Source organism: Schistocerca piceifrons, chromosome 10 (genome assembly GCF_021461385.2).
Source record: "Schistocerca piceifrons isolate TAMUIC-IGC-003096 chromosome 10, iqSchPice1.1, whole genome shotgun sequence".
In the NCBI taxonomy this organism is placed as follows: Eukaryota; Metazoa; Arthropoda; class Insecta; order Orthoptera; family Acrididae; genus Schistocerca; species Schistocerca piceifrons.
The window spans coordinates 142,314,996-142,342,738 of record NC_060147.1 but is presented as its reverse complement, the minus strand read 5'-3'; the positions used below and the strand labels follow the sequence as shown (position 1 = coordinate 142,342,738).

The window sequence follows — 27,743 nt, the reverse complement described above, 5'->3', positions numbered from 1 at the left end:
CACTCACAACCAGATTTACACCTTCCAGCTTTACATTCCCAGCACCACCATCAGTCAGTCCCCACAACTGAGGTTTTTGGTGAGGTCACAGCCACAGTCCAATGTGGTATTGTGATGCAAATGAAACTTCCCAATATTTAATGCATTTTGTTCCATGTCGTGGAGAGAAATTTTTGAGCCATTCTTATTCACTGTAGCAAATGTGACTCGAATTGTCTATCTTGATATCTTACAGCTGTGGGTCTTCTCTTGACAGTAACACAAACTGGAGAATTTTACAAGCAATCAAGTTGTATAATTCCATACTGTTACACTACACCCCATATGTCGTTAAGTGAATGACATTATTTCCCACAGCTAGAGGGGACAGAGTGACTCAGCTCTTTTGTCACTGTTTTCATAAAATCTGATGTGTCATTCCAGCCTGAGGATTTTTGGAGATACTTATGTGGGTATGCGTGTGCGTGCCTCCATCACTAGCTGACCTTCCTGCCCTTAGGGAAACTATTGAGACATTTGCTGCACCATTTACTGTCACACACACTGATGAATGTCTGGAAATAACTGTCATATATCAACTGGCAAATGGTCTTTATATTGAACAGTTGTAGAACAAAGGTTTTATTTGTTTTTTCATTTTTTGTATTTTTTACAAACATGAATCCGAGCTAATAACTATTATATAGTTTTAAAATCACAATTCTATATCTGAAAACCTGGTTTGATATATGTATTAGTTGATCACATGCAAAATCCAATGTACTTTAAAACCTATCACTATTCCTGATGACAGAAACCATTCTGCAACAGCAGTCAAACAAATACCACGTACGACAGACAACACTCGATACACATTGTCCTCTGTCACACTCTGTAACTGGGAAATCGAGTATCGCGATCTTCGGTCGAGTCTCTGCCACGTCGATTAACTGCAGTGAGTTAAAGCTGAATGGCAGATGGGGAACTAACTGTGCCATTTTCTGGCAGAAATTGCTGATGCAGCAGAGGAAGAAGACTAGTTTCTTTAAAAGGAAATTAAATATTGCAGCCTACACAATTCCAGCAGATGACTTACCCCAAGAATCTAACAGGTAAAGCAAAAAAGATATGCAACAGTATCCTTCAGTATCAGTTTTAACACAGGGATCAAATAAATGCACCAGGATTAATGTACTGAAAAGCATCTAGGTTTCCTTCATTCTATTCCCATCAAAATGTGCAGTTACTACATGGAAAATGAAGCAAAAGGTATTTCTTGTTCCTTTCTTTCTACCGTGTAATAATTCTTACGTATTCAGGTGAATTATAAAAGTGTAGTAGTAAATTATGTGTCTATAGATACAACTCAAAGATGAGTGTACAGAGTTACTATCACCTACATCTTGTCCAAGTCTCGAATGTAAATGATGTAATGCAGCCTCAGTTGTTCTAATAGCGCTCCTTGTACGGGTATTCTGGATGTCTCATTCGGCTGAAACACAGGTAACGGTCAATCGATAATGATGCATTTACGAATCTGACAGTCTATTCAGAGTGAAGAAAAATACTTACTCTGGATCGGCAACAGTGCCAAACATCCGTCCCTTCGGGCCCCTGTCGAGCGCGTCCAGTTTCTCCATATCCTCCGGTGTCAGCTCAAAATCGAATACCTGAAAGTTTTATATTATCTGAAATATGACTGAGAAGCACAGATGATGAAAGGAGCCACCTGTTGTAGAAAACTGGGAACAATTTTAGCAACAGGTACACCGGAAGCAAAGTGGTCAAGGCACGGGACTCGTGCCAAGCAGTGGTGAGTTCAGATTTCTGTTAATTACCCTAGTTTAATTCTGGGCGAGGTCTCTTCGAAAATCCTCATTCAGTCTGAGCGAGTGTGCTACCTGTAACGGCCGGGAGATGGACAGGACAGTGAGTACCTGTAATTCCTTTCAGTCTCTCACTTGAGAGGAGGAGAGAAAAATGGAGAACAATATCGAAAAGTGGGAAGGAAACGACAAACACTGAATGTAGTCCCTTGGTCTTCAATTGGGTTTTGCCTACACTCTCATTTGCCAGAGTGCAAGTAACAACTGAATGAGGCCTCCTGTAGCCGTCAATGAGGATTCTGGGTGACACAGCATCCTGACATACAAATAAACTACAACCAACTTCATTGTATCTGTCTGTATGATTTTTGACTGTCAAACATAATAGTTAATGTAACATTTGGTAATGTAATTGACAACCTCAAAACTGGTCATTTCGACTAATAAAAAAGAATGAACTGTGGTGTGAGAGAATCATTCATTGTCTTCCTGTATTATTTCAGCCATAGACTCACACAAACATCAACTAAGATGAACAAAACCTTCCAAACCAGTTCCCTCCGAACCATTAGATATCAGGAATGCATCTGATTTGAGAGACTATTTTTCAGATCTGCTCAAAGCTACTTTAGAGACACATACATTAAGATGGCACTTGTAACAGCATACATTTTGCCAAAGGACAGTATTAAAAGTACAACTGTGAGATTTGTTGTTGTAGCCTTCAGTCCAAAGACTGGTTTGATGCCTCCCTTCACTCTGCTCTATCTGCGCAAGCCTCTTCATCTCCAAATAATTTGATGCAACCTATATCCACTTGAGTCTGCTTACTGTATTCACCTCTCAGTCTCGCTCTACAGTTTTACCTACACATGCTTCACACCATGGGCATCCACAGAAATTCATCAGAGCAAAAGTTCAGTTTTTGATAGGACTGATGAATTGTGCTTGAGATCATGCCATGCACCAAGAAATAAAAGTGACAGGAAGTACACAAACTTATTGGATCTTGTCCCCTTAATCTGCGGTTTAGGTTCTGACAGCCTGGGCTCAAAATGTAAACACGATCTCCCACCTTCGAGCCATTCCGTGGTTTGGCAAATGGGTCCAATATTGTACCAGTTGTGCATGATTTATGGAATGTAAGTACGTGTGTAAGATCCAGCTGGTTTAATTTTATGAAATATTTGATAATTAATTACAACTTTGTGTAATAATTGTGTTAGAAACACCATAAAATGTTTATTATCAATCAGTACAGTATACTATAAATCTATATCGTTTATGTACGATTTCTGAATACATTCACAATTCACATAATTAGCACTTTTACAAAACACAAATCAATAATCCTCAATGGTGTGATATTGTTTGAAACATACAGCCACATGTAATGAAACTTCATATCTCTTGCACTCCCACATTGTTTCACTATCTTTTTTTATTTTTTGTGCAAATTTTGTGGAGACTCAGTAGCCTCAATTTTGAAGCTGTTGGTTCAATATATTTAGGATAATGGGTGAATTGTGTTTTATTTATCTCATGACGTACATTTGCAATCCAATTGGTTTGCATACAGAAGACGTGCCAAAAATTTATAATACAGGGTGTTTATAAATGGATATTGGGGTTTTAACACTTTATAATATTTATTATATTAAACTAACAATTATAAATGAAATGTCAAATGAAAGAGCAACTCAAACAGTTTTACCAAGAACTTTATAAATGTTCAATGTGAGCACCATTTGTCACGTGGCACACATCAAGTCTATAGCCGAGTTCTTCCCAAATGTTGATAAGTGTGTCTTCAGTGATTGTAGCAACAGTTACTTCAATCTGGTTTCTTAATTCAGGGAGGTCTGCTGGTAGCGGAGGCAGTACACACGATCCTCGGTGAAGCACCGAAGAAAAAATCACACGGTGTTAGGTCGGGTGATCGTGGAGGCCGTGCAAAGCGAGCCATGTCATTGGGCCCCTTACGGCCTCTCCAGCGCTCGGGTAGAGTGAAGTTCAACCAATCATGTACTTCGCTATGCCAGTGAACATTTATAAGGCTCTTGGTAAAACTGTTTGAGTTGCTCTTTCTTTTGTCATATCATTTATAACTGTAAGTTTAATGTAATAAATATTATAAAGCGTTAAAACCCTGATATTCATTTATAAACACCCTGTACAGCTACAATGATTTTTACATCGATAAATAATAGCACTACAGTAAATAATAACACTATAAGGATATTTCTTGGAATATGTAACACATTTCATCCAGCTCAAATTTCCAGTTTGCCCTGTATGAATTTATACACTGTGTAATAACATTTCATTCATTGTCAGTACTTCATATAGCTTTCTTTTAAGTGGATCTAAATTCAGCTGCATCAACTTGTTCCCTTTCAATTTATTACAAATTTTCATTTGCATGTATTGAGGTCCCTGGGCATACAGTCTGAGGCGGTGGGTGAGGAGCATAAAATTTTCATTGTTTCTATGTTACGTGTGTGGACAAAATGGTTCCCCTCAAATAATTCATGCTGATGTACAAAAATATAATAATCTTATCTATGTATATGGATGGCAGAGTTAATAGTTTAAGTTTTCTAAATAATGGATGACACGGCTCTTTGGGCGCAGTGTTATGCTTGCTGTCTCTCTAGAAAATCTCTGTTCAATACTAGTCCTCATTCTTTAAAATCTGGTTTTGATATATTCTTAATTAATGATTCAGCTATTAGTCCCAGAACATATTATCAAATATTATATTAAGTACATCTAGTTCTCTTTTATTTACTCCTACCTGACATAAGGTTGCCTTTTCTTATGCCAGAAGTCATTGTATGGTTACAGATTTTTGAACTGGTTTGTATTCCTTTCCAGATTCAAGGCTCTGATAGTCGATCTTAATCAGCAGTGTCATCCTCAATAACTAATCGCCCACAGTCTTGTCGTACAGGGTGTGTGATGTCACCACCGCCGCTGTCAGCAACACAAGTATCGACATAATGCTCACTGTTCTCGTCGTGACATTTACATTATGAAAACATCTTGTGAAGATACATTCCTAATATTAAAGAAATATATTTCAGCACGCAAATGTGACTGAGAATAACGTGTAACTAAGTGAGATACAAAGATATAATAATAATTTCACTAGCATGACCTGTGCTGTGTGTGGTGGGCGACATTGCAAGTCACGACTATCAAACTGCACGCCAGGCACATTAAGTTTACATTTCGCCTGACTGACATACCAGGGGCCAGGCTCATAATAACCACCTTTTACCTGAATACTGAACTATGAGTCTCACATGTGGTTGTAGGTTAAGGGGTCAAGCAATTAAGTGATCTAGTTAGTATTTTATTGGTAGATACATTTTTTTATGTTACTAATATGAATGTGGATGTAGGAAATGCCAGAAACAACTTTCAGATTGGTTGGTAGAAACCCATCAAGGACTCAACCAAATTAGCCTTTGCCTCCTTGGTTTGCCACATTATTCTGTAGACGTCACAACTGGACCACAGAACTTATAATTCTGTGGCCAGATGTTGCACATGGTTGCACTCCACATAGCTTCAGAAGTGTGTAGTAAAAACGTAGGTCCAATTACCCCTTTTACCTCAATTTTTCACCATTTTTTCCTCATGTTGAGTGCAGAAATTTTATTTTTTCTGTATTTGGGCCTGCAGATGAAGTACATAAGAGCGTGAATGTGTTGTTCTTATTGTACACCGTAGCTCTATTGTGAAACACTCAGTGAAGTCTCAGCAAGTTTCGACAGGGCAAGCACAAACTTACTGTTGAGACTGTGTGTGGAAGCAAAAGAGCTGTTCTTGAAGGAGTTGAGAACACAGATATAATCCAGCCAAATGCTAGGTGTTGGAACTAGCCCTTTCTGTTGTCCTTAAAGAAAGGGACAGCAGAAAGATCAGTTATTTTATTTTGGAAGTGTTCTCCAAAGGTTCACATCCCCCCAGGATTGTGAAATGGTGCCAAAACCACTGCCGTGATAAGACCTGGTCTAACTGCCTGTGAACAACTTTATTACAAAACAGCGTAGTATTTACTAAAGCCATTGTTTACTCCTGCATGCAGTTGAGCAGAATAAGAGGGAGTTGGTTCTAGAAACATTTGTGAATTTTGAAATTGTAAAAGTCTTCCACAGATTCCAGGAGAGGGCTTTTGCCCTCTGCACTTCCCACCATTGTTAAACTGACGAGTCCTCAATGAGTCGGGATATGTTGTATCGACCTCAACCGACCATTAGTGAAGCTGTGCCATAAATTTACTTTTTTCCTCAATTAATTAATTATTCAATCTACCCATGTAATATTCAGCTTTCTTCTGTAGCAACACATTTTAAAAGCTTTTATTCTCTTCACACCTGAACTGTTTAATGTCCAAATTTCACTTCCCTGTGAGGCTACACTCCAGACAGATACCTTTGGAAAAGGTTTCCTAACATCTTAAATTATATCTTAGGTTAGTAACTTTTTGTCTTTCAGAAACACACTTTTTTCTATTGCCAGTCTGCATTTTACATACTCTCTACTATGGCCATCATCAGTTTTTTTGCTCCCCAAATTGCTGAACTCATCAATTACTTTTAGTGTCTCATTTACTAAAGTAATTCTTTCACTGTTTCCTGATTCAGTTCAATGTAAATTAGACCTGAAGTCCTGTTGGAGTTGTGGACCATAATTATAGTAACTATGAAAGTGAATTTAAAAATGCTGGTAAGTCACATAAGTAATATAGATTCAGGTGGTATCAAATCCATTGTTATGCTCATAACACGCTTCAGGTGTAGACCATCATCAGATGATCTGATGACAAACAATAAAAAGAAGTGAAAATGTTATATTTGTGACAATCAATAAAGAGAAGTGAAAATGTTATACTTGTGCAGATATAACGTTATGATGGGGTTTTGAATGAAAAATAAACTGGTTAAATTGGTGCAACAAGGCTTAGAACTATTTCATGAACATGGATGCAGTTTGTAAGTAGTGGATGTGCATTGGGATATCATTTGAAGGAGAACTGATATCAGCTTAAAAACATTGAAGATGACATGTCCGTTTTGCCTGTTGGTATTAAAAGAATAGTGCTGGACATTTTCGAAGAAATTGAAATATATATGTGAGTTATCAAGGTGACCCAGGACTTATAAAAAATGAGCAGATCTCAAGTGGTCATTGGTGTTTCTTTGATTTTTTCAGTGATTTACTTGCGGGTCAAAAAAAAAAAAAAAAAAAAAAATGAACCCCTATCTGGCCACTCTTTTGTTCAACTTTGTATGTTTTATGGAATTCTTAATGACCATGTGTAATTTTGTTAGTGAATTGTTTTTCATAAGTCAGATTTTCAAATGCAAAGATGACATTAACAGTATTTTTGTTTGATGAAACCTGTACTGTTGCACTGTGTTTTACTGTTGAAAATCTTTCACAGTTGTGCTAGTAAAAACAAATTAATTATTTTAATTAATTTTGTTTTATTGAAAAATAATTACTTTAATTAACATTGCATTAAGTGTGATGCACTCTGTTGAAACTATGAACAAATCACACTGAATGTGGTTCTGTATGATGGTGTTGTAAATAGTATTTCTTGTACTATTGTACTGTGCTTTACAAATGACATTCTTGCACATTAGTACTGACTGAGTTGTTATTATTTTATATTTTGCTTGACCTTTGTACAGATATTATTCAGTGTCATTGTTAATGAATGTAATCATCGTGGATGGTATGTACTTATGTTTTCCAAAATCGTGCACAATTTTTTTCAATTGAGATCTCACTTCTTGTGTAATATCATTATTTGCAGTTCTCTTTATTATTTTTCATCAGATCATCTGATTATCTGATGATGGACTGTGCCCAAAATACATCATGAGGTACAGAAAAGGATTCAGTACCATCTGGATGTGTATTGCTTATGATGCTTACCAGCATTTTTAAATTCACTTTCATAATTACTGATTTAATTCAACTACATTCCATTAATCTTATTTTGATTTTTTTATGCTCATCTTATAACCTGTCTTCAAAACACTACCCATTCCATTCAGTTCCTCTTTCATTTCCTTTGCCATCTATAAGAAAATTAATTTTAATTTCAATTGCAGATTTCAGCTCACTTCACTTTATCACGTGCTCATTAGTTTTGTCTTCCTTGACTATATGAGTCATTTCTTTTGTCTCATCATGCATTATTTCAATCTCTCAATTATCTGCAGAGGTAGTAGGGATATAAACTTATGTTACTATGGTTTGTGTTGGCTATGCATCTATCTTGACTACAATAATGCATTCATCATGCGGTTCATAGCAGTTCCTCCACATTCGTATTCTCTTATTCACTATTAGACCCACGTCTGTGTAATACGTGTTTGATTTTGTGTCCTTACCTACCCAGAAATCTTGTTCCTCCTGCCACTGCACTTCACTAATTTCTCATTTCACTAATACCTCACTTAAACCTACCGTTTTTCATTTTCTCTCATTTACCTGCTTCATTTACCTGCTCTTGATTTGTCTAATGCCAGTCTTTCTTTCCCAGTGACAACATCCTCCTGATAAGTCTTTGTCCAGAAATCCAAATTGCAGAGTATTTTACTTGTTAGGTATGTTACCAAAGAGAATTTTGTCATAATAAAGTCGTACATTATTGTCAGGCCACCCCACAATTGCAAAATCCTTTGTTCTTGTGTGGACTGTGTCATTTATATTACACAAATGGAAATAAATAACAAAATAAGGGTAATAATTGTTAATACTGAGGGAAACAGGTGAACACAACTCAGCTTTTTATACAAAAATTGTTATTTGTATCACTAATGAAACAATGACTCAGCATGTGTACTTACATCAAAGTTCTGTCGGATACGCTCCGGGTTGACACTCTTCGGGATGACGACTATCCCGTGCTGCACGAGGTGGCGCAGCAGCACCTGGGCAGGAGTCTTCCCGTGTCGCTGCGCGATGTCCACTACGGTAGGGTCCGACATGGGGTTCAGCTGCACGATTCTGCGAGCAGGTGGAAGGGAAGACGTCAGAGGAAAGGGTCGCCACACATTCTTCTTTATGTAGTATTTCTGATGGGAGGATTCGTAGTAACAATCTGACAACATTTTGTCTGTATACAAGTTATGAGTCAAGAGCTTTTAAATGGATAGGAATTACAATTTTTAATTCCAAAAGGGAAAAAGACACAAAGTTCTTATTGTTCTGCAAAAGTCTTTGGTCAGACATGTTTACAGTTTTTCAGGTTGTTGTTAGATGGTAGCCGTACTCATAACAGAACAGTTAGCAAGTAGCATTGACATTTAAAAAAATAAAAGAATGTGTGAAATAAACAGGTAGTACTATTGCTCCCACATATAAAACAGCTTCAAATGTCTGATTACTTTACAAACTGTCAGGCAAAATCAAAGTTGCTCTACCTCCTCCCTACCTCATTCCTTCTTGTTCCCCAGCAGCACTTTCCCATCCACCATCCCCACCCCTACCCTGCTATCCCTCATTACCTCACCCAGTTACTCAGCATCTCCGCCATATGATGAGTAGTAATTACCCTTTTCATAATATTGATTAGTTTACAAGTGAGTTAATGTGTTAAATATTTGGTGTTAAGCATATTACAAGAGAGTTTGTTGGAAGCTGCTATTTTCTCTTATTATGAAATACTGCATGAATATGGTCTGGGTAATTTACACTCCATTTTAAGGAGGAGCAAGTTTTTCTTACATCTCAACGTTTATGATGTCATATCTTTTGAATTGTCAAACTATGATTTTGAAGGTATATTCAGTGGCATGTGTGGATACCGTCTGCAAACTGTGTTGCAGATTGAGTTGGTAGTAAAGAAGTAGTAAATTAAAATGTTTTGGCTGGTGCCAAAGTTTTATTGCATGAACAGCGAAAATGTAGTAAGTGATAAACATTTTTCTTTTCCTAATTTTGTGGGGAATGTCAGTGAATTAACGTTAGAAACAATGTGAAAAGTACGTCTGAAGTCGCTAAGTGCCCTCATTTTGAAATACTCAATGAATAAAGTTGAGGTGATGCTGCTTTGAGACAGACACACAGTTTCTAACTGTAGTCCTTGCCTCACTGTGCTGAAATTTAAACTTAAGTTTATTAAGCTTTGGATTATGTCAGAATTTAAAATTTTTAAATTCTGCCAATAATTATGCAAAATATTGAAAATCAAATTTTTGTTGCCCGTGGAAGCTGTTAGATAGGCAACCTAGAACTGGTACGAAGGTCTGGGATAGTCACTAAGCCGATATTACACGGAACACCTGTCGTGTACATCTGCTCCGGCATTCCGAGCATGTGTGTCTGGAACTGCCAACTTTCTTGTTTGCCCTATTATGTGATGCACTTACTGTGTAAGTCTGCACCAGTGCTGCAAAGGTCCATATTCAAAACCGATGGCTCATTTACGTTGTTGAGTCTAAAAGTTGATATTCTTGTAAAGCTGCTATTTACACATATTGAAATTTCTGAGATGTCTAGCTTTGTATTTATTAAGCATTTTGTTATTGTGTGCAGCTATAATGAAATTGTTACTATTATATAGAGTTATGGAGTAATGTGTTTGTTTTATGTCAAGCTGGTGCAAGGAAATGATTATCTATATTTACATTACAAAGCATTTTATACATGATGTAATTACGCAACATTTGCCGTAACAGTGTCTGCCTTGGACGTTAGAAGAAGGGCAGAATGTGACGTAATGCGAGGAGTAGAAATTGGGTTCAACCCTGGCTGGGAAGAAGGGATGAAGGCAGGGACATATACTCCCTGCTAATGAAGGTATTGGGACCCAAAGATCAACAGGACTTTAAGAACATCATCAGAATGGCACTGCCTTGTCGATTGTACGTGATGGGATTTGTCCAAAACGGCTTTTACAGTCCTCACTGGTTGTGGCCTTCACAGCTGCTCTGATTCTTATGGCTTTTCTCTCAAAACTATGGCAGTCTAATATGTATTATGTTTGACTGTGACACTGTCCTCCCTGGCATGCTGAAATAATACAAAAGATGCAGTCAAATCAAACACATGTGGTACTTTCCCCAGTTGAGGTGATATCTTCACACAATGCAAGTAAAATTCTGTGCACATTTACATGAAACATTTAAACTTAGAATTAAACAAGAACTAAACATTTGCAGGTGTACCTTATTATTGTACAGCATATCTAGATGATGATACAGACTCATTTCCTTGCTGTATGCCTCAATGAGCATGCTTATATTTTCTTGTGTAAACATCCAAATGTCCACAACAGCTAACCTGTTTCTTGTCTGCTGCCTGCAAGTGAAAACAGTAACGAGTAGGAAGACCACTCAAAATACTGCATTTTACACACACGTGCTTACACATCTTCTATTTCACGCGTGTGGATTCACGGCAGAATAGAATGGTTCCTATTTTTTTACAGTGGAAAAACCGTCTGCTGAAATTGCAGCTTCACCTTTTCTGCCACTAGGTGGAAACTGTCTAAACCTGACCTGTACACATTATGTGTTTCATAATGTAGATTACAATTGGTCTCTGTCCAGGTGGGTAATGTCCTCAGATGTGACTGGGCAAATAATTTCGTGGATGTTGTAAAGTATGGCATATTCTGTAAATGAGCTATTTCCAAAGTGTGGTTCTGGTAGGCAGAAAGCATTTAGTGAATGCCCTATTGGTGGGAGTGGCTTTTAAAACAATGAATTCGATAGTGTGAGGTACAGGAGAAGCACTAGGGAGTCGTTACATCACAGCCTCACTTGCTGGTGTCTCTGCCGCGTTTCCGTTCAAAGTCGACCCTCCCCGGGGAGCCGAGGGGGGCGTAAGCGCAGACGGTGACGTCGAGGGCGCGGCAGAAGGCGGCCAGCTCGCGCTGCCGGAAGTAGACGTGCAGCTCCACCTGCAGGTTGGCCAGAGGAATGCGCGCTGCCTGCCAGATGCGCTTCACCTGCCTCGAGTTGAAGTTGGACAGCCCGATGGAGAGTGCTCGGCCCGAGTCCACTTGTGCCTCCATAGCCTGGAACACAAAAAGGTCAATTGTTCCCAGAGCGCGTGAAAGTACGAAACGGTTACGAAAAGAGAAATCTAGGAAAAAAAGCTTTTAATAAAATCCTATTGGGAATTGTGCTGCATCATTTCAAAACATTGATGAGGAGATCTTACAGGGTGGATCTCTTTAATTTTCTTCATACTTATAGAAATTGAACTAGTGTGAGACAGTTGTAAAAAATACCAAAAAGAAAATTCCCTTCGAACTGAGAAGATTTTGGAGCGCTGTTAAGTGCGACACATTTCTGTCGTTTCAGAAGATACACCAGAAGCCGAGTGTACACTGCATGTGTCTCATAATGCAAAAGTCCTCATTCCAGTTCTGCCAGATAGCAGACTTCTTTTTTTTTTACTTCAATTCTATATTGTCAAATGCAAATGTTAATTCATAAACACTGAATCATAATTGTTAACAAAAATAACGTTGTTTGACTTTTAATTCCTAATCACATGAAGAAAATTTAAAATTTGTTACAGACGTGTGGAATGCCATATTGTGAAATTTAAAAAGTGACATTATCAGTAACAGTGTGCTCTCTCTAGAAGTAAAAAGAATTTTATTTTCTATTTGTTGTTCTATGCCACAAAACTGAATTTTTCAGCCCACTCGACTTCCTTCTCACTGAGCTGGCTGTGGCAGCACTGCTCTTCCACTCACAGACTGGCCAGTGGGTGCTGTAGTAGTGCCAGTCTGAGCTCATTTGGGGTGTCGTGACGAGGAAGAGGGCAGTCAGCTGCAGCGACAGGTATCGGAAACGCCACACGGAGGCCGGAGGCGAACGAGCCGCGGCACTTCGTCGCAGCCGAGGTCGTCCGTACCGGCGAGCTGGGCCCAGGCGTGTCAGTCGGCACAACTGGGAGACGGACCTCGAGAACGGCCAGAAACCGCACTGCCCGGTGGCCTACGAGTCGTGGGGCGATTCCGGGACCGTTACGGGTCACCGTTTGGGCTCGTACGGGGTGTGACTCGGGCCTGAGTTGTCGCCGCGTGCCGTAGTTGTAGTGAACGAGAGGTGGTCGGTGGCCGGCAACTGAAATGGAACTTCAGCCGGAATGTGTGTACTGAGGAGACGGGCACCCCGTGCCGTCGACAGTCACAGTGGGTCGTGGCCGAGCTGCTGGTGCTGCAGTGTGACACGGTTCAGAGACCAGACGAATTCTGTTCACACAATACACTTAGATGGTAGTGTTCTCCCCTCCACTCAACACCTCACCCCCACCCTCTCCCTTTATCTCTCTCTTTCTCTTTCAAACAATTCCTCCATTCTGTCCATCCACAGTGGCTGTGACGGAACTGTCCAGTTCGACACAATTTTAATAAGTACATCTCTAGCTAAAGTTTTGTGAGGTAAGGGGGGAGGGAGCGGGGGAAGGGGGGGGGGATTGTTGTGGGTTATTAGACTGTAGTGGCACTGAATCTCTACCTGCATTTAGGTCTGACCACGGGCCACTTATTTGGATTTCTGCTCTGGCCGACTTACATAAGCGTGCAGCCATTTCTTTCCACATCTGCATCTGTACTCTGCAAACCACCATGAGGTGCGTGGCAGCGGGTACGTCCCATTGTACCAGTTATTAGGTTTCTTCCTGTTCCATTCACATAGGGAGTGTGGGAAGAATGATTGTTTGATTACCTCTGTGCGTGCAGTAATTACTCTAATCTTGTCCTCACAATCCCTACGTGAGTGATATGCAGGTGGTTTTGGTATATTCCTAGAGCAGTCATTTAAACCCGGTTCTTAAAACTTTGGTAATAGACTTCCTCAGGATAGTTTACATCTATCTTCAAGAATCTTCCAGTTGAGTTTCTTCAGTATCTCTGTGACACCCTCCCACAGATTAAGCAAACCTTTCACCATTCGGACTGCCTTTCTCTGTATATGTTCAATATCTCCTGGTAGTTCTATCTGGCACGGATCCCACACACTTGAGCAATACTGTAGAACCAGTCGCACGAGTGATTTGTAAGCAGTCTCCTTTGTAGACTGATTCACTTCCCGAGTATTCTACCAGTAAACTGAAATTTACCACCTGCTCTACCCACAACTGAACCTATGTGATTGTTCCATTTCATATCCCTACAAATTGTTATACTCGGGTATTTGTACGAGTTGACCGATTCCAGAAGTGACTCGCCGATATTATAGTCATAGGATACTACATTTTTTTGTTTTGTGAAGTGCAAAATTTTTACATTTCTGAACATTTAGAGCAAGTTGCCAATCTCTGCAACATGTTGAAATTTTACCAAGATCTGACAGAATATTTATGCAGCTCCTTTCAGACAGTACTACATTATGGATAACTGCATCGTCTGCAAAAAGTCTGAGTGTACTATTAACATTGTCTGAAAGGTCATTAATATATGACATTAGCAGCAAGGGTCCAATCTTACTTTCTGGGGCATATCTGAAGCTACTTCTACATCTGATGGTAAGTCTCCATCCAAGATAACATGCTGTGTGCTCCCTACCAAAATATCCCCAACGTAGTAACAAATTTTGCTTGATACCCCATGTGATCACTCTTTTGTCAATGAGTATAGGTGGGATACTGAGTCAAATGCTTTACAGAAATTAAGAACTACTACTTGTATCTGGTTGCCTTGATCCAAAGCTTTCAGTGTGTCATGTAAGAAAAGTGCAAGTTGGGTTTCACGTGACCGATGTGTTCAAAATTCCTGCTGGCTGGCATTGAGTAGGTCATTCTGTTCAAGATACCTCATTATGTTTTAGCTCAGAATATGTTCTAAGATTCTACAACAAATCTATGTCAAGGATATTGGACAGTAGTTTTGTGGATCACTTCTACTACCCTTCTTGCAGACGAGTGTGACCTGTGCCTTTTTCCAGGATCTGGGTACGGTTTTTTCTTCAAGTGATGTACAACAGATTATAGCTAGAAGAGGGGTTAACTTAGCTGCAAATACAGTATAGAATCTGACAGGGATTCCATCGGGGCCTGGAGCTTTATTTAATTTTAATGATTTCAGCTGTGTCTCAACACCACTGATACTAATACTCACTTCATTCATATTTTCAATAGTACAAGGATTAAATTGATGCAAGTCTCCTGGGTTTTCCCTTGTAGAGGTACATTTCAAAATGGAGTTAAGCATTTCAGCTTTAGCTTTGGTATCCTCAATGTCAGTTTCTGTCTCATTCGCTAGGAACTGAATACTGTTATAGTTCCTCTAATACTTAGAGCCAGCACACAGATCCCATACTCTGTATCCAAATATCTGACATAATTTTCCTCATTTTGATTTCTTGCCTCTTTGTTGAAACTTTTTATATTTTGTCCTCTTACCATCACACATGTCTCTTAACAGTTTTTATTGGTGTTTAATATCCTTTATTACAATTATGGAAAGATTTTTCATCACTATTATCTCGAAGAGTATAAAGATTGTACTCATTAATTAATTAATTCCTTTGCGATATTTCATAGATTGTATTGAGAAAGAAAACCTTTTGGGATGTGGAACCAGTCAAGTGTACGTGAGACAAAGATATCATAGAAACTTTATGTGTATACTGTGTTGACAACAACTATCAGTATACTGCTTAATGCTTTTCACACTTATGTCATCTAAATTTAATCAAATAAATTGGTAAGGAAGCTGCTGCCTCCTCAGTTGTACTATATAGCTGGTGTTTATGTGCTGTTAGTAGCTTAATATTTACTTGATTACAATGGAATTTTTCAAAGAAAATATTTTTACATCTATAGACACAAAGCCCGTTTTACAGTACATTCTTACTTGGCAAGCAGCTTTGTAATAAAGCTCTGCTAGATGTCACATAGCTAACAGAACTTTTAAGTCTGTGAATCAAGGTACAGAGGGAATTTATAGAAATGCTCTTTTGAGCTAGTAGAGATTCCCAATTTCTTGCTTTATGTTAGATGGGAGCCACTTGAATGTCTTACCACCAGAGGGGCTCCAGTCTTAACTGCAGACAAGGAAGTAACTTACTCTTGTGTCTTGTGCTGTGGTGGTCTATGTCACATTGCAGTTCACAATTACTTTCACATGCCACATCATAAAAGTTGTATGTGCCCTTTTCTACTAAGAAAATTAGGAAGAAAAAATGAGTCTGGATTCAGAAAGAAAAAAGAACACGAGCTGGTAGTGGATGGCTGAAGAACATAAAACGTAGCATGCTCAAAAGTAAGAAAGTCACACCCAAGATCACCGGCTAGCAGACTGCAAGGGTAGCTTCGGTCATCTAATCAGAAAGTGTTTTCTCCTCCTATGCAGCATGGGCCCTTTCATTTATCTTAAGTGTATCTGTTGAGTGTAGGTGACTGTGTGTATAGAGTGATGCAACATTTGTGTTGTATGACAGTGAGACAAGGGAGAGGACAAAACCTGCTGCCGACAGGTGGTCTAAGCCTCTCAGATAGCACAGAGAGGGCCACCGGGCTCAATGCCCCATCTGATGGACAGATTATCACAGACAGCATCATGCAGCCTCTCTCCGTGAGACACTATGGAGTGGTTTGGAACTAAATCTGGGACTTTGGCACAAAGTCTGGCAACTGGAAACTTTGCACCACTGCGCCTCATCTAGTTCGTGTGGTACCGGTGGTAAAAATTTCTTATCCTACAAGATTCAAATGGTCTCTGAGTGGAGTACCTCTCATTTAAGAACGCTAGAAGCTGAAGTTACATATGTACATACATTTTGTCGATTGGAAACAGGTGTTCAACAGAGCAGATTTGAGTGTCCTGCCAGAGGCTCTAAAACATATCTGTGTATGCTGGAAGGAAGGAAGATATAAATTGGGAACTCTGTAATGATAAAGAAATAGGCTAGATTGATATTTGAACAGTTATTAGGTAAGGCTCAGGAGTGGAATTAAAATTCAAGGTGAAAGAATATCAGTGATATGATTTGCTGATGACATTGCTATACTGAGTGAATTACATGACTTGCTGAATGGACTGAACAGTCTAATGAGTACTGAACACAGATTGAGTATAAATTGAAGAAAGATGAATCTAATGATAAGGAGCAGAAATGAGAACAGTGAGAAACTTAGCATCAGGATTGTTGTCACAAAGTAGGCGAAGTTAAGGAATTCTACTACTATAACCAATGACAGATGGAGCAAAGAGGACATCAAAAGTGGACTAGCAATGGCAGAAAGGTCATTTCTGTCCCAGAGAGGTCTACTAGTATGCAACATAGTCCTTAATTTGAGGAAGGAATTTCTGAGAATGTATGTTTGGAGCACAGCATTATACGGTAGTGAAATATGGACTGCGGGAAAGCCAGAACAGATGAGAATCGAAGCATTTGAGATGTGGTGCCACAGATGAATGTTGAAAATTAGGTGAACTGATAAGGTAAGGAATGAGGAGGCTCTGTGCAGAATCAGAGGGGAAAGGAATATGTGGAAAACAATGACAAGAAGAAGGGACAGGATGATAGGACGTATGTTGAAACATCAGGGAATGACTTCCATGGTGCCAGAAGGTGCTGTAGGGGGCAAAAACTGTAGAGGAAGACAGAGATTGGAATACATCCGGCAAATAACCGAGGAAGTAGGTTGCAAGTGCTACTCTGAGGTGAAGAAGTTGGCACAGAAGAGGAATTTGTGTGCGGGCTGCATCAAACCAGTCAGTAGATTGATGACTCAAAAAGGGGGTAAGGATGTTGTTTTCCACTACTCTTTTCGATATCCATGGAGAGGAACTTACATCACACAGTCAGAATTGTCCCTCCAGCATATCCTGTGCTCTCACAGTCCCCCTGGCCTAAACATCCATTAACCTATTCCCACTACTTCATCTTACCTTTTCCCTTCCATACCACTCCTTTCCCACCTATATGGGCATATCTCTCTCTCTCTCTCTCTCTCTCTCTCTCTCTCTCTCTCTCTCTCTCCCCCCCTCTCTCTCCCCCTCTCTCCCTCTCCCTCCCCCCTACCACCGCCTTGCGTCTTTCCATACGGTGACCCTACCTCATCACCTACTAGAAAAAGATCAACAACTCAGAAGCTAGTGTGAATAATGTTTCCTGTTACACGTCTTTATGCTCCACACATCAGTTCACTTATTTTACATATTGCTCCATCCAGGAATATTCCCATTTCTGTTATTTGTATTAGAATCTATTGAACCTACAGTAATCAAATATATACATGACTTGTGATGTACTGATGTGGTATGTGTCCCAGTGCAGGTAGGACAGAATGCTGATAATATTTATTTAGTCCTTTATTATGACTGGTGGTTTTAGTGACAGATGGACCTATAGTGTAACTCAATTTCTAGTCACATCGGAAGATGTCACTTTTATTGTGAATTGGAATAATTAGCAAATTTGGTGGCATAAGAAAAACTGTCATTCTTGTTGAGGTGCACACTTTACATTTACTCAGAACTGACAAGACGCTTATATCTGTCATTTGGTAACATCACAGGTCAAAGTTGGTCAGTGGTATCTGTAGGTTCAGTATTCCCATAGCACCAGCTATTAATACTAAAGTTGTACCTTCCACAGGCTGATGTGATCAGTATTCATGTCAAGCAGAACTTTTCCATCTTTGTCTCTTGGAAAAACAGATCCATCCACATCTAAGTGACCTATGGGATGGTGGATGAGGTACAGGTCGACGTATTCTAGCTGCAGTGCTTCCAGGGATTTCTTGAGGTACTTCTCCACAGACTCTGCTCTGTTCCCATTGAATGGAAGCTGAAATTAAATAACAAAGTTGATTGATTAAAACTGTACTGAATTCTATTTACTGAATAATCCCAAGAAATAATAATAAATAGAGAAAGAGAGTTGAGGAGTGACTGTAGAGAGATCATCCAAGGCTTGTGCAGTACATCTAGTCAAAATTATTGAAATGAAGCAGTATCATTTAAATCATTCAAATTTCTGATTTTCAGTAACCACAATACCATTATATTAGCAGGCGGACATTTTGGGTCAGATGACGCATCACAAATAGATTGTACAGTAGATTCTCTTAAGAACAGCAGACTTAATTGCAAACAAACATTGATAATGAACTTTGTTTATGATACAGGCATGTCCTGAAGGTAGAAGTAGCCTCTGATGCTCGCAGGGATCTTTTCCAACAAAGTTGGCAGCTCTGTGTTCACAGTGTTAGCAATAAAATGCACGTGTGTTTGCCTCAATCAGCTGAAAATTCTTGTTGTAGTGTCATGTTGAAATGAGTATCTCTGTTGTGAATTCTGCCAGCTGTGAGTTGAGAAACATAATTCAGTTTCTTTTTGCCAATAGAAATGAACCATTTCAGATTTTTTTAAAAATGGAATCAAAGCTGTTCACAAGAATGATGTGGTGAATCATACTGATGTCTACAAGTTGTGTCACGAGTTTAACCATGGCAGAAGGAATTTTCTTGATGAAAAAGAAATGGGCATCCCTTAATCATGACTAATGAGATGGTGAACAAGATCAAAGAATAATTTGCAGCTATTGTTGATTGACTCTGGACAAGATGAACACAATGTTTCCAGAAATATCCAGATCTCTTCAGTGCAAAATCATTACTGGAACATTTCATCTCAGAAGATTGCGTGTGAGGTGGGTACCGGAACAAATCATAGATCGACACAAAGTGCTTCGAACTGAAAGTGAACAATTCTTTGACTCTGTGGTGATGGCAACAAAACACGGGTGGTCCACTACAATCCTAATATGAAAGGACAGTTGATGCAGTGATAGCACCGCACCTCACCATCATTTTAAAAATTCTAAACTGTTGCTTTTATCCAAAAAAAATGTGGCCTCTGTCCTTTGGGCTGTAAAGGGACTCTCCTCATCAAATTTTTGCCCTTTGGGGAAACAATTAATGATGTACAGTACTGTGAAAACCTGAAGGATGACACAGAACAAAAGACACGGATTGTTAATGAAAGGAGAGTGCTTGTTGCCTGACAATATCTGACGCCACACGACTGACACTGGTGGGAACATCATCAACCGGCACACTCACAGCACTGATCTGACACGTTCAGATTTTCATCTTTACACCTCTCTGAAGTTGTTTACGAGTAGAAAGACGTTTTCAGCTAATGAGGTCCAGAGTGCCATCAAACGGCAGGCCGTAGAGGCAGCGGGAGACTTCTTTGATGTGGTTGTCAGAAGGCTCATCCCTCAGCCCAAAAAATGTATGGACAATGTAGGTGACTATGTTGAGAAATAGTGTTTCGTGCATATTTATTTATTTTGTTGCCTTTTTCATTTTAAACAATTGTATACTCTTAATTTCTTGACATGCCTTGTATATCCAAACATTACAGGTTGTTTTGTGCATACACACATGGGCAGTAATGTGGAATTTGTAAAGACCTTGTATGCAATCAATTTTGCAATCACATTATAGTGTCTCAGGTAGCCTACCAATGCATTAAAGTCTACAACTGGTGCTACAATATAGCTTCACTCGATGTCTCCACACTCATAGATATTTCTTTGGTGGTACTGATTCTAAATGTGACCTGTTAATCTTGCACTCAAAGGCTATTATGATTTTATATTACATGAAGTGCACAACTTCACTTTTATCTACAGTAAAAACTAGTTTCCATTTCTTGTGACAAGTTGATATTTGGATACACCTGACTGGATGATACAACAGTTTTACTGCTTAACTCTTCCTCATATATTGCAGCATAATAAATTAAAACTACTACTGTCTAGTGAGGGCTTGATACATATAATGAAGAAAGATGTTCCTGTCACAGTTCACTGTCTGGTGAAAATGTAACTTAATGAAATGTCCCAACAATTTATAGTTCTACTCTGTTTAACCCCTACACTTAGGTCAGTGCTGAATGATAATGTTAAAAGCAATCATTTTTTAACAGTGTGAGCAGTACAATTCACTTACCTTGGTCACAATGAAAACTTCCTCCCTCTTCAGTCTCCCAGAATCGAACCATTTCTTCAGGGTCTGGCCTATCTCCGCCTCATTTCCGTAGGCGTAGGCGGTGTCTATGTGGCGGTAGCCGGCCTCCAGTGCCGCGTCCACGGCCTGCCCCACCTCGCCGTTTGGTGACTGCAGAAGGAGGCAGAGGAAAAAAAATAACTTCATTGTGTAATCGCTTAGAGAGAGATTCTCTGTCAGCACGATGCGAGCCTTTCTGGGATTGACTGTCCGTATATATTCTCATCTCCTTACATAGGCATGTATATTTTATTTCATAAGACGGGATCCTATCTCCTGCTACACAGTTCATTAAGGCTCACATAGCAACATAATTTCCATTGTTTTTATAACTTATTGTGGATTATTTGTGGCTGACATTCAATGGTCACAGTACATGTTTGGTCTGCGCCTTCTGAGAGTAGGCAGCCCCCCTTCCACAAGTGGTGCCACCGTGTCCCTCATTCTGCGTGATTGAAATGCTGCACCCGTGGAACCCACGACATCTGCATACGACAGCGTACCGTTTCTCGTACGGTGGGCTGTTCATGCCTAAATTCTAAAATACAATGATGTCTTAACGTGACAATCTCTTTTTCTCATCTAGAAGGACATAGGTGACCTATCATTTCCCCTGAAATTGTGTGTCACACATCTGTTGAAGAACTGCAAAAAATATATTTTCCTGTGTGTTTCTTAAAGGGTTAAAAACCATAAAAAGAATATTGTGGGTTATCTATCAGTTTATATACAGATTATTTAATTGGATAGATAAAAAATCTACTCACCAAGTGGCAGCAGAACAAACACGTAAAATACTGTTGTGATTGGCAAGCTTTCAGAGCCAGTGGATCCTTCTTCAGGCAGGAGTGCTCGAGGGGAAGGAAGAAGGGTGAAGGAAAAGTACTGGAGAGGTCTAGGAAAAGGGGTAAATCTTGGGAAAGTCACCCAGAATCGTAGGTCAGGGGAGATTTACCGTACAGGATGAGAAGGAAAGACTGATTGTTGGGTACTATATTGGATGCGATTTGAAAAACCTGAGAGTTTAAAGGTGGAAGAAAGGGTAATATGCAAGGCAAAAATTACTATTAAAACATTGTGCACGAGTTAATAAGAGTGAGAAGATAAGTGCATTGGACGTAACAGTGAGGTGTGGGGGTGGGGGTGGTGAAAAATAGACGGGAAAGACAAAGAAAGATGTAGAAAGCTAAAATGGAGTGAAGCAAAGGGTAGATACAGTGAAGAGAAGCTGAGTCGGAAGAAATTAAGACCAGGAGGGTGGAGAGAACCGAAGACATGTAGTAGTGCTATTCCCACGTGCAGAGTTGTGAGAAACTGGTGCTGGGGGAAGAATCCAGATGGTGCATGTGGTGAAACAGGCACCGAGGTCACGAATGTTGTGTTGTAGGGCATACTCTACAACAAGATATTGTGAGTTGCCAGTAAATACCCTCTGCCTATGCCCATTCATTTTAATTGATAATTTGGTGGTAGTCATGCTGATGTTGAAGGCTGAACAGGGTTTGAATAATAACTGGTGTATGATGTGTCATTTTGAAGGTGTCTCTCCTTTGATAATATATGTTTTGCCAGTTAGAGGGCTATTATAGGTGGTGGTAGGAGGGTGCATAGGGCAAGTCTTGCAGCAGGCACGGTCACAGGGGTAGGAGCAATAGGGTAGGGAGATGCGTACAGAAGGAGCATAGTGTCTGACAAGAATGTTGGGGAGGGGAGATTGGGAGGGCAACAGAAAGCTATTCTAGGTGTTGTGGGCAAAATTTCAGACAAAATGGATCTCATTTCAGGGCACGATATTAGGAAGTCACGGCCCTGTCGAAGTAGCTGACTGACACATTTCAGACCAGGATAATACTGAGTCACCAATGGTGTGCTCCAAAGCTGTTGGAGGGATCAGCAATACCAGGATTGGATGTGATGGCCTGGGAAATCTGTTTTTTAACTAGGCTGGTGGGGTAATTTATTGTCAGTAATAAGGTGAAATGTGGAGCCATAAAAAAAACTATGAAATTTCTGGAGAGCATAGACTATGGCAGGAGCCTCTTTTTCCACATAAGAGTAATGGAGTGAGGGATTTAGAGGTGAAAGCAACAGGTCATTCAGAGCTGTTAGCATATAGGTGTGCTAGGACCGCACTGAGGCATCAGTTGCCAAACCTAGGTGCTGACCGGGAGAGAACGTAGCTAATCAAGGGGAGGAGAGTAGTTTGGATTTCAACATTTGAAAAGCACATTTTTAATCTACAAAAAGGTACATTCTTGCGTAACGAGGCATGCAACAGGTGGGCCAATGTGGCCACCCCCGGCAGAAATTTATGGTAGTAGACTATCTTCCTTAGAAAGGCCTGAAGTTCCTTGTGGATGAGAGGTGAGATGATAACAGCGGAGATGTGGTCTCCCAGAGGGTGAACACCATCACACGAGACCTTGAAACCCTAATAAACAATAGGAGTATGAAAAAACTGAGATTTTGCGAGGACGCACTGTAAGTCTCCAGACTGTAAGACAGCAAACAAAGTGCTCAGGTCTTTTCGAATGATTGGCCACAGAGCAGCCTGTGACAACAGTATCATCCAGATAATTAATGCAACCTGTGCAGGCATAGTCAGTTGCTCTAAAGATCATTGGAAAATCGCAGGGGCTCTATCCACACCAAAAAGATGGCACAAACATCGATAGAGAGCAAAAGGAAATTTTCAAAGCCAGACTTGCTGAAACTCTCCCTCCATAGGAACGTGCGGATATGCTTCAGACATATCAATTTTAGAAAAGTGCTGGCCACCTGACAGTTTTACCAACAGTTCTTCCTGGCACGGGAGAAGATAAGCGTCCACGATCGACTGCATTGACAGTAAAACTGAAGTCTCCACAGACAAGAAGTTTCCCTGACTGCTTCTGAGACGACCATTCTCTAGACGTAACAGGTTGCACCACCCCTAGAGATGGAAGTCTGTTGAATTCTGCTTTCACGTGAGCTTTCATGGCGACAGGAATAAGAAGTGCACGACAAAATTGAGGCCGAGATGTGGATTTCAAAGAAATATGCGCAAATAAATTTGTAGCGCACCATTTACCTTCCGAAAACAAGTGCAAAAATTCCTCACATAGTGCTTCCAATTGAGAATATGGTACTCGATTGGACACAAAGTGAACTGTGTTAGTGATAGAAAATCCATCTGCCTGAAATGTGTCCATTCCAAACAAGTTCTCAACACTGGCATCACCAAACACCAAAAATGTGATGGAACGAGCCATTGACTTGTAAGAAGCAGATGCCATAAATTGTTCCGACAGCATAGTGTTCGTTTGTTAAAACTGACTAGCTTCTGTGCGACCAGTGTCAATGGCAGCGGAAATTCGTTAACATCACTGCCGTACCGGTGTCGACCTATAGTCGGAGCACTCGGCTAAGAACACTTAACTCGGTAAACAACTCGGGTGAAGTCACAAGCATCGGAGTCACGTAGTTTATGTCTGTATCCGTATCCTAAGAACCTTTGGAGAACGACACTCAGAGGCAACGTGGCCTCCCTTCTGACAAGCATTATAAGTAGCCCACTGCTGAGGGTATGCCGAATGTTAGTGCCGGACAAATCGGGAAGGACAAGACGGAACCAGAGAACGCCGAAGCCGGTGCTGTGGTGGTCGCAGCTGCTCGGGCTGGCCTCGGTCCGCTAGTCCCCGGGCCCGAATGTTTACCACCGCCAATGCCACTTCCTCGTGCGAGCTACCTGTCATCTTAGTGGGCACATCTTGTGATGCTACTGCCACACTGCCCCACACTTCAATTTGGTCCCACGTTGACTGAGGAACTTCAAAAAATTGTGGCATTTGCAAATCTTCTGCCAACGGGTGTTTTCAGAGAGTAGAGCCTTCCGGTGCACTTCCTCGTCTGCAGCTAAACAGATAATTGTGTTCTGCACCACTGAGTCTGCGTAAGAGTCACTACGGGCACCAGTAACGAACTGAAGCTCGTCTCAGAGGCTGTGAAGTTTAGCTGCCTAGAACCTGTACGACTGGTCTGGTTTCTCGAGTTTCACCACTATGACAGGCATTTGTTTGTGACAGTAGTCGGACAATAAACTGCACAATAAGAGCTACGGTTCTTACAGAGTAATCGCGTAGATGTAGATGTTGTAAATGGGCAAGCTGATGCAGTAATTAATACACCTTAGGTGGAATCCGTGAGAGGAATAAGGCTTTGCACAAATTTGAGTGTGTTGCACCGAAAGCTAAAAAATTCTGTCCGTCTCTTTTTTTGTGTGCTTCACATTTCTCAGTTGAATCATCATACGGAGGAAAAGTACGGGGTAGATTGGTGGAATGGTATCCTGTCTGTTAATGGAAGCTGACCAAGTGGTCACTGATGAAGTAAGCTGTTCAGTCAGGGCTGGTAGCATGGGATTCATAATGACTAAACCTGGTGAACCCACACTTAAAAACTGCACGTGCAGAAACCGTTATAAAGTCATCACCAGTCATGTAATACACAAAATTAATCCAAGTAACACAAATAAGGCTTTATCCATAGACCTCTGAACAATAATTGAAATAAGCCTCTTATGGCTCCACACACAACAAGACAAAAGAATAATACAGAAGGTGCAACATAAGCGATACATAGAACAACTGGTGTGAGGGGTACAAACTGGAAGAACACTGTGAGGGTGAGTCAGTGCTGCTCCTCACGTCCGTAGGCAGGATACGGCGTTTATGATTTAGATTTATTGGAAGCAAACATTTTATTTTAAAGGAGTATGTTGAAAACGTTGAAACAGAGGTAACAAAACAATGTTTACTGTGTGCTTTTTTAAGATTTGGCAGTCATAATAAGAATCATCTGAGTTATATAAGAGTTTATATACAAAAAAATATGTGTATGGTCAATTGTTATAGCAATGTAGCAACTTAATCAGTTTCTAATCTGTGCTGTGTGTCTTATATTCTCAATAAAGTGAACACAACCTAATAAAAAAAACACAACAAAGCTAACCTCATACCCTCCTGTGTATGTCATCTGATCATATCAAGTGATACTTGCACATTACACTCGTGTGCCAAAGTATTATGATCACCCACTTATTAGCATGTTGGTTCATCCTTGAAATGCCATCCGGCAAGGATTTGAAAACTCCTCAATATCTGTCCACAGGTCACACTATTCCCGTAAATTACAGGTCGGTGGTTTGTGGCCCGAGAGCTGATGTACCACCTGTTTCCCAATGGGTTCAGATCAGGTGAATTTGGTGGTCGAGATGTCAGTTTCAGTTCACTAGCACATTTTGCAAACCACTAGCACAGTTACGGCCTCGTGACGCGGACAGCTATCCCGCTGGAAAATGTAATTGCCTCCGGGAAAGACTAAGAGCGTGCGTGTGGTCTGCAATAGTGTTTGTGCAGCCCACAGCTGTTGTCCTACCTTCAGTTAATACCACAGGTTACAAGGAAACCCAGGTGAATGTCTCTCACAGCATAACACTGGCCCCACTGGTGAGCATCTGAGGTACGGTTCACATTTTGAGCAGTCATCTGCCCCGATGACAGCATACCTGTACACGAATGTCGACCGGGTGATATGAGAAATGCGATCTGTCCGACTGGGCGTGCGTGTTTGAATTTATCCGCAGTCCAATTTTAGTGATCCCGTACACACTGCAATCGTAACTGCCTCGATCACTGGGTCGACACTGGAACACATGGGGGTCATCGGCGTCATACTCTGCAGTCAGATCTGTCACAGATTGCTGTCCGTCCTGCTTTACAGAGCAGGTAGGCCTCTGATTCCACATTCTGTAATGAGGTGTGGACATCCAATGCCTGTACACACTCTCGTGGTTTCGCCATCCTTCAACCACTTTCCATAGATGCTGACTACAGTAGCACATGAACAGCTGACCAACTAGGCACTGTGCCACGACACTCTTACCTTTGCCTAAGTCTTTTACTTCTGTGCATTTCCCCAGTTCCTGCCTGCCTTGTTGCTAGAATAATTTCCCATTCATTTGTGCTCCCCATTTATACACTTTCCTTATCGCATCATGTGCCCGCAATGCCACAGCCATTGTGATCGTAATGTTTTGTCTTAACAGTGTATATGTATGTATGTGTTCGTGTGTTTCATATTCAATTATCTGTCCTTTTTTTTTTACAGCTGAAAAGTGGTAGAAGATATAATAAGCACACTGCAATATAGACAAATTCTGTTTTTATGTCCATATCCATTGGCTCCCAGCTGATGAAACAATTTTATGCTTGCTGTCTTCTCTAATTAGCAAATATAAATATGACAGAAGACTTGTCTGTAGGAACTTGGTGTTACTTTACAGGGAGATTAACAGATGGTGGAAGGATTAAATAAGTTTAAAAGAGCTATATGGGAATTTCAGTCTGGGCCCTGGACTAGGAGGAACATCACAGTATTGATCAGTATTAACCTAGCAGTGCGATCTGATCTTACCTGCCATGTTCCCAGGCCGACAATCGGCATCTTCTGGCCATTAAAGAATGTGACGTATTCCAGTTTGTGAGTCATTTTCTTACTCTCAGTGCTGTAGCAGAATAAAGCAATAAAATAGCATCTGGCAGCTATGAGCTCCTTTTTTGACTGTATAAATAAGCACAGCTCACAGCTAGATAAGAAGACACTTCATGCTATCTTTATTACAGTAGTCAAGTCAGATAGAGTAGGAACATAATTACATTGTGATAAGCTCAGAATCACTAATTTGGAGACATACACAACATTGTGTAATGCAGTTCTTCTTTTGTTTCTTTTACACATTACATTTTGATGTACCGTACTAGAGAGATGGTCATCAGACAGCCTTTGTTTGCAAATATGAAGGCTGTGACAGAAGTATTTTTACAGAAAGAGATTTTCGCTCTGTAGCAGAGTGTGCATTGATATGAAACTTCCTGGCATATT

At 40.3% G+C, this 27,743-nt stretch overlaps 1 protein-coding gene across 1 annotated transcript in view; it reads right to left on the bottom strand.

The window, feature by feature from the left end:
- Positions 1 to 27,363, bottom strand: part of LOC124718991 (1,5-anhydro-D-fructose reductase-like) — a 38,563-nt gene extending 11,200 nt beyond the window's left edge. Inside the window, exons 1-7 of the mRNA XM_047244662.1 lie at positions 27,276 to 27,363; positions 20,766 to 20,933; positions 18,392 to 18,592; positions 11,600 to 11,856; positions 8,681 to 8,840; positions 1,552 to 1,649; positions 1,380 to 1,471 (exon numbers count right to left, since the gene is read on the bottom strand). Coding sequence (XP_047100618.1) covers positions 1,429 to 1,471; positions 1,552 to 1,649; positions 8,681 to 8,840; positions 11,600 to 11,856; positions 18,392 to 18,592; positions 20,766 to 20,933; positions 27,276 to 27,350 — 1,002 coding nt within the window. The 5' untranslated portion in view covers positions 27,351 to 27,363 and the 3' untranslated portion in view covers positions 1,380 to 1,428. The remainder of the gene's footprint in view (positions 1 to 1,379; positions 1,472 to 1,551; positions 1,650 to 8,680; positions 8,841 to 11,599; positions 11,857 to 18,391; positions 18,593 to 20,765; positions 20,934 to 27,275) is intronic.
- Between the last annotated feature and the right edge of the window lie 380 nt (positions 27,364 to 27,743).